A 7906-nucleotide genomic window follows, 5' to 3' on the forward strand; every position below is an offset into this window, starting at 1 on the left:
GTATGATGCCGACTGCAATTTATTTTCTTTCTTTGGCTGCCACAAAGTCTTTGAATCAATGCATATTGGCAGTGGCATTTGACAGGTTTATGCAATTGATATACAAATGAATACATGGGTGTGGCACGATCCTGAAAATAATTTAGTACAAATTTACATGGGTGGCTTGAGGTTATGCATGATCCTAAAATAATTTAGTCCAAATCCAGGATTCAGGTTTACTTTTGTGAGCAAGGTAAGTGTCAATTTTTTAATTTTTTTTTAAAAGTTTTCTTTTTTTTTTAGTTTCTTGAATTCCTCCAGAAATTTGCAACATGCATCCCATGGGACATGAAAAACTGCTATAAAGAGCCTCAGAAGAGCCCACAAATGCTTATAATAAGCATTTGTTCAATCGTTTGGTATGTGCCAAGGTTAAATGAAAAAACTAAAAATAAATTAAAAAAACATTTGCATTAACAAATTAATGCTGCCCCTTAAAAAAGTACAGAAACTGAAAGTACATCTTTTAGAACTAAAATCACTGCAAAAAATATTTTGTTTTTGTCAGTATAATGTGAGCTTTCAAGGTTAATAATAAATATTTTTGTTCTGTCCTCCTGTACATCATCGATAAGGAATGTGAAAGTCATATTGGAGATGTAGTTTACAGTATTACACCATAATTATTGACTTGTTTAAAAATCTAGTACTCCAATATTCCATCTTGAAAATCTATACAAAAAAAGGAAAGCTTTTACAAAAAATAAGACTTGTTCCAAAAAATACAACTGACTTTCTGAGTTCTCGCAGCCTTCTTATTTGTCCACTTTTAATATTAATATGGAAACAGGACATCATCCCCACATGATCTGCATTCCAGTAAAAGATAGCAAACAAGTGTGCAGTTGTCATTGGTTTATTACAAGTTCTTGACATTGAGGCTGTAAATGCCAGCAGGTCCCCGTTTGCGAAAATATCATGATACTGTGGGATAGCAAGACAGCTTGAATGCACCAAAAAGCTAGCCTTGAATCTCAGACTCCAAAGAGGCTCTGCAGACTTTCTGTTTTCAAACCTCTTCTTCATTCAACATGCTACCTTCAGAAATGAGAGGAACTGCTAGATTTACGTCAACTTTACAACTTGTGAAAATGGTTTGGCAGGACAATCTAATTGAAAACCTCTTCTGTGTAACGCTGGAACAGGTATTTGCGTATATCAGCTCGCACCTCGGAAACACTGACGGACGGATACCATCTCATGATGGGTTTTCCGTCCGGGCCCACCAGGATCTTTTCAAAGTTCCACTTGATGTCGCTGACTTTCAACGGATCCCAGAATAGTCTGTTGGTGGGGTTACCGAAGTTGTCTGACACTGGAGGACAGGAACTCTGTTGAGAAGCCAAAGTACACACAAGTAGGTGAGAAAGGAAAGCGATAAGTGAGCAAATAGCACATCATCAAAAAGGTTGAGGCATACAGATCAGGAGTACATTTGGAGCAAGCCGCAAAAACCTACCTTAAGGAAGGTATAAACCCCTTGCTCGTTTTTCCCATTCACATCACCTTTCTCAAACAACAGGAAGTTTGGAACAAAGTTGTTGCCAGGTCTGACATGCCTGGAATTCAGACAAAGAAGTTTATCAGTGGTTAGTCTTTCAACGCTTGGAAGCTGGCCCGAATTCCCTCCTATTTACAGTCCAGTGTGCTAATTATGAGCTGACTGATGGAATGTGAGACAGGAATCCTCTACTGAAAGACTCACTGATTGTAAGAAAGCAGATTAAATGAAGCCTTGATGACTGACAGGATTGCTAGCGCGGGTTACATCTGAAATTCTAACAGCGCACTTAGAGCTTACCTTATCCAACTGTTTAAATTTGAAATTTCTTACTTTAAGGTTGCCAGGATTTCACTGTTATTCCCCGGTTCCTGCTTCCCAAACTGATTGCATGGGAAGCCGAGAATAGTAAGTCCGTGAACATTCATCTCCTCCTGAAGTGCATTCAGCTCTGCATAAGCCAAGAGGTACATTTGGCACACTTAAAATAGCTTGTATTTCATTTGTGTGTGTGGTCACCTACCCCAATACTGAGGGGTATAACCTCAGTATGTGGCCACGTTGACGAAGAGGACAGTCCTTCCCGCAAAGTGACTGAAGTTAACAGCACGACTGCCATTCAAGGGCTTGGCCTGGTATTTGTAGATGGTACCATCTGCAAGTGGGCTGCACCACTGGAGGGAGTAGGGGGCAAACATTCATTCTTTATCTAGAAAGTACTAGTGGTATTCGGGAGTTGGTATCGGTATCAGAAACTACATTGATACTCCTACTGGTATCGGACTGACAAAAAGCTATTGAATAAAGACTACAAGTCAAAGTCTTTAGTAATTTATCAAATCCAACTGATGTACATAAATTCATATAAATCCATGTTTCCTTTGCCTTTATTTTAACAAATTTTAACAAGCCTAGGCTCTCATTACACATTTGTGACTTCAATCCCATGTTCGTTGACTCATCTTGGACATTTATGACTTTGCCTACGGAAATGGATTCTTTTTACATATTTGTGGATTGAATTATGCATTTCTAAAAGCTTTTGCTAAATCGCATACGCTGTACCTTTAAGCCTTTTGACCTTATTTTATTGTTGATATTGGTGATAGTCTTACTAATAATAATCTTTAGCTGGTACAGTGCTACAAAAAACTCAGGTACTTGGGGTTAAAAGTTCACAATCCTATTACAGTAATACTTTATTATTATTTTTCTATATTACCAGTAGAATGGTATAGTTTTCTTGCCACTGCTGATTATCACAACGCACGTCCTTTAATTAGTATAGAATATTCAACACACACATTACAAGTTCATGTTTTTACATTTCGGCAGCGGCTACCTGAGTGAGCGGGGTTCCTTCAGCGTTGCAAGGCCGCAGCAGGCCAAGCAGCAGGAAAAGCAATGACGGAGACAACAGATTCCACATGACGTCCACCTGCACTCTGAGCTCGGGGAAATGTCTGCTTTCCCTCTGCAGTGCCAGTTATGAAGAGGAGAGAGAGAGGAGGAGAGACATACGAGCTGGTTGGCATGGGGACACCCAGTCATGATGTCATCGACTACAAGGACACTGACTCTATCAGTTATTTGAATAGACACACACAAGGATATCACGTTATTATTCATTTTTTCTTTTTAAGATTATATTTAAATCTCCTTCCCAATGGTGCTCCAAAAAACAAAGTACTGTAAAAGTATATAATAATGTTAGCTATTAAGCTGTTAGGATGAGCCTGAAACGTAACGTAGGTGTTTTCAGAACTTTTGAATGCACCTGTCAAACTTTGCAGTGTTTGAGTACTTTTAGAACAACTTGCTGTCCTCTAATAAGAGGCTGAAACATCACAAGAGGAGATTATCATTATCATTATAATCACTGTTATTAATAGTATATTATTTTGTGAATGTCACTGTTCCGCTGCTTGTTAGAGAAGATCAAGTTGTGTAAAAAGCAACATTTTCCAAACTATTTGTAAATATGTGTGCTGCTGTGCTAGTGTCATTTCCCTCACTGGATTAATAAACTGTATCTTTCTCTTGTTTTTCTGTCAGTCATGTGAACAAGACGTTACAGTGGTTGTACTAGGACAGGCTTAACCACCCTGAAGACAGTCAAGGAAATAGACTTGAGATCTAATATCAACTATTGTTGGAAAAAAATAAAGAAGTTCTGTATCAACTCTTGTATCAAAACCAGTAAAGAGAACAGACTCCGAAATGCAAACAAATAACTTTTTAAACAGTGAATTATAAATACGCCTTTGAATAACTTGGATGCTGCATTTTGGTATATACTAAGTAAAGTTTATGCTTGTAGAAAAGTGGGAAGAATAAGATTTTTCAGAGTGCTACTATATACATCACAAGAAATATCCATCCATCCATCCATCCATCCATCCATCCATCCATCCATCCATCCATCCATCCATCCATCCATCCATCCATCCATCCATCCATCCATCCATCCATCCATCCATCCATCCATCCATCCATCCATCCATCTTCTTCCGCTTATCCGGGGTCGGGTCGCGGGGGCAGCAGCTTCAGGAGGGACTCCCAGACTTCCCTCTCCCCAGCCACTTCATCCAGCTCATCCCGGGGGATCCCAAGGCATTCCCAGGTCAGCTGAGAGACATAGTCTCTCCAGCTCGTCCTGGGTCGTCCACGGGGTCTCCTACCGGTGGGACATGCCCGGAACACCTCCCCAGGGAGGCGTCCAGGAGGCATCCTGATGAGATGCCCGAGCCACCTCATCTGGCTCCTCTCAACGTGGAGGAGTAGCGACTCTACTCCGAATCTCTCCCGGATGACCGAGCTTCTCACCCTATCTCTAAGGGAGAGCCTGGACATCCTGCGTAGAAAACTCATTTCAACCGCTTGTATCAGGGATCTCGTTCTTTCGGTCACGACCCATAGATCGTGACCATAGGTCAGGGTAGGAGCGTAAATCGACCGGTAAATTGAGAGCTTTGCCTTTTGGCTCAGCTCTCTCTTTACCACGACGGACCGGTACAGAGTCTGCATTACTACCGACGCTGCACCGATCCGCCTGTCAATCTCGCGCGCCATCCTCCCCTCACTCGTAAACAAGACCCCAAGATACTTAAACTCCTCCACTTGGGGCAGGACCATGGACTCGGATTTGGAGGTGCTGACCCTCATCCCGACCGCTTCACACTTGGCTGCGAACCGCTCCAGTGAGAGCTGGAGATCATGGCCTGAAGAAGCCAACAGCACCACGTCGTCTGCAAAAAGCAGAGACGCAATGCTGAGGTCCCCAAACCGGACCCCCTCGGTCATGGACTCAGATTTGGAGGTGCTGACCCTCATCCCGACCGCTTCACACTTGGCTGCGAACCGCTCCAGTGAGAGCTGGAGATCATGGCCTGAAGAAGCCAACAGCACCACGTCGTCTGCAAAAAGCAGAGACGCAATGCTGAGGTCCCCAAACCGGACCCCCTCAACGCCTCGGCTGCGCCTGGAAATTCTGTCCATAAAAATTATGAACAGAATCGGTGACAAAGGGCAGCCTTGGCGGAGTCCAGCCCTCACTGGGAACGAATCCGACTTACTGCAGGAGATGCGGACCAAACTCTGGCATCGGTGATGCAGGGACCGAACCGCCCTTATCAGCTGGCTCGGCACCCCGTACTCCCGAAGCACCCTCCACAGAACCTCCCGAGGGACACGGTCGAACGCCTTCTCCAAGTCCACAAAACACATGTGGACTGGTTGAGCGAACTCCCATGCACCCTCGAGGATCCTGCTGAGGGTGTAGAGCTGGTCCACTGTTCCACGGCCAGGACAAAAGCCACACTGCTCCTCCTGAATCCGAGGTTCGACCTCCCGATGAACCCTCCTCTCCAGCACCCCTGAATAGACCTTACCAGGGAGGCTGAGGAGTGTGATTCCCCTGTAATTGGAACACACCCTCTGGTCCCCCTTCTTAAAGAGGGGAACCACCACCCCAGTCTGCCAATCCAGAGGTACTGTCCCCGATGTCCACGCAATGTTGTAGAGGCGTGTCAGCCATGACAGCCCCACAACATCCAGAGCCTTTAAGAACTCCGGGCGGATCTCATCCACCCCCGGGGCCTTGCCACCAAGTAGTTTTTTTTCAGTGACTTCGACCCCAGAGATTGGAGAGTCTGCCTCGGAGTCCCCAGGCCCTGCTTCCACAACGGAAGGCGTGTAGGTGGAATTGAGGAGGTCTTCAAAGTATTCTCCCCACCGACTCACAACGTCCCGAGTCGAGGTCAGCAGCACGCCATTCCCACTGTAAAAAGTGTTGATGTTGCACTGCTTCCCCCTCCTGAGATGCTGGAGGGTGGACCAGAATTTCCTCGAAGCCGTCTGGAAGTCATTCTCCATGGCCTCGCCAAACTCCTCCCACGCCCGGGATTTTGCCTCAGCAACCGCCGAAGCCGCGTTCCGCTTGGCCATCCGGTACCTGTCAGCTGCCTCCGGAGTCCCGCAGGCCAAAACGGCCCGATAGGTCTCCTTCTTCAGCTTGACGGCATCCCTTACCGCCGGTGTCCACCAGCGGGTTCGGGGATTGCCGCCACGACAGGCACCAACGACCTTACGGCCACAGCTCCGGTCGGCCGCCTCAACAATGGAGGCGCGGAACATGGTCCACTCGGACTCAATGTCCCCCGCCTCCGCCGTGACGTGGGAAAAGCTCTGCTGGAGGTGGGAGTTGAAGCTCTTCCTGACAGGGGATTCTGCCAGACGTTCCCAACAGACCCTCACAGAGCGTTTGGGTCTGCCAGGTCGGACCGGCATCTTCCCCCACCATCGGAGCCAACCCACCACCAGGTGATGATCAGTTAACAGCTCCGCCCCTCTCTTCGCCCGAGTGTCCAAAACATGCGACCGCAAATCCGATGACACGACTACAAAGTCGATCATCGAACTGCGGCCTAGGGTGTTCTGGTGCCAAGTGCACACATGGACACCCTTATGTTTGAACATGGTGTTCATTATAGAAAATCCGTGTCGAGCACAGAAGTCCAATAATAGAACACGGCTCGGGTTCAGATCGGGGGGGCCGTTCCTTCCAATCACGCCCTTCCAGGTCTCACTGTCATTGCCCACTTCAGCATTGAAGTCACCCAGTAGAACGATGGAGTCCCCAGAAGGAGCGCTCTCCAGCACTTCCTTCAGGGACTCTAAAAAGGGTGGGTACTCTGAGCTGCCGTTTGGTGCATTGACACAAACAACAGTCAGGACCCGTCCCCCCACCCGAAGGCGGAGGGAGGCTACCCTCTCGTTCACCGGGGGGGAACCCCAATGTACAGGTGCCCAGCCGAGGGGCAATAAGTATACCCACACCTGCTCGACGCCTCTCACCGTGGGCAACTCCAGAGTGGAAGAGAGTCCAGCCCCTCTCGAGAGGGCTTGTACCGGAACCCAAACTGTGCGACTATGTCTAGTCGGAACTTTTCTGACTCACACACCAGCTCGGGCTCCTTTCCAGCCAGAGAGGTGACATTCCATGTCCCAAGAGCCAGCTTCTGCAGCCGGGGATCAGACCGCCAAGGTCCCTGCCTTTGGCCGCCGCCCAGCTTACACTGCACCCGACCCCTTTGGCCCCTCCCACAGGTGGTGAGCCCATGGGAAGGGGGACCCACATTTCCTTTTCGGGCTGTGCCCGGCCGGGCCCCATGAACGAAGGCCCGGCCACCGGACGCTCGCCTTCGAGCCCCGCCTCCAGGCCTGGCTCCAGAGTGGGGCCCCGGTGACCCGAATCCGCGCGAGGGAAAACTAGATCCAATTTTCTTAATCGTCATAAGGGGTTTTGTGAGCCGTGCATTGTCTGGCCCCTCACCTAGGACCCGTTTGCCATGGGTGACCCTACCAGGGGCATGAAGCCCCCGACAACATGGCTCCTAGGATCATAGGGGCACGCAAACCCCTCCACCACGATAAGGTGACGAGTCACGGAGGGGTCAAGAAATATACAGCGAAATATAATATACCAAATTTAATCTACAAATCTGTTGATTTATTGTACATAATTTGTATCTATAATGTTGCACATTGAAAGTCATATACAGTGAGTACAAATGATTTGTAACAAATATGTAAGTGTGGGAATATGCATCGTAGTGTTCGTACATACAACATGTAACATTTGAGTTTGAGTTTACATACACTGTTGATGGTTTTTTGATGGTATTTTTTTTTCCACACATGCAGTGGAGAGTTGTTATAGAGGTAAATAGAGAGATGGTCCTCAGGGCTAGTCCACCTAAAGTCTACAACTACGTAACCCTCGCCTCTGGTTGTGGTTTCAGGTGTGCGAGAACCACTATCTCCAAATTGCAATAATGACACGTGACAGCAGCGTTAAGTAAT

General features: G+C 47.0%; 1 protein-coding gene across 1 annotated transcript; it reads right to left on the bottom strand.

Moving 5' to 3' along the window:
• Nucleotides 1–882: 882 nt before the first annotated feature.
• Nucleotides 883–3044, bottom strand: gpx3 (glutathione peroxidase 3). Its single transcript, XM_049746598.2, has 5 exons — nucleotides 2886–3044; nucleotides 2067–2217; nucleotides 1877–1994; nucleotides 1502–1601; nucleotides 883–1373 (listed from the first exon to the last, which is right to left on the bottom strand). Exons 1-5 carry the CDS (start codon nucleotides 2970–2972, stop codon nucleotides 1152–1154), a joined length of 678 nt encoding a protein of 225 aa, XP_049602555.1. The 5' UTR covers nucleotides 2973–3044; the 3' UTR covers nucleotides 883–1151.
• Nucleotides 3045–7906: the final 4862 nt, after the last annotated feature.

Source organism: Syngnathus scovelli, chromosome 1 (genome assembly GCF_024217435.2).
Source record: "Syngnathus scovelli strain Florida chromosome 1, RoL_Ssco_1.2, whole genome shotgun sequence".
In the NCBI taxonomy this organism is placed as follows: Eukaryota; Metazoa; Chordata; class Actinopteri; order Syngnathiformes; family Syngnathidae; genus Syngnathus; species Syngnathus scovelli.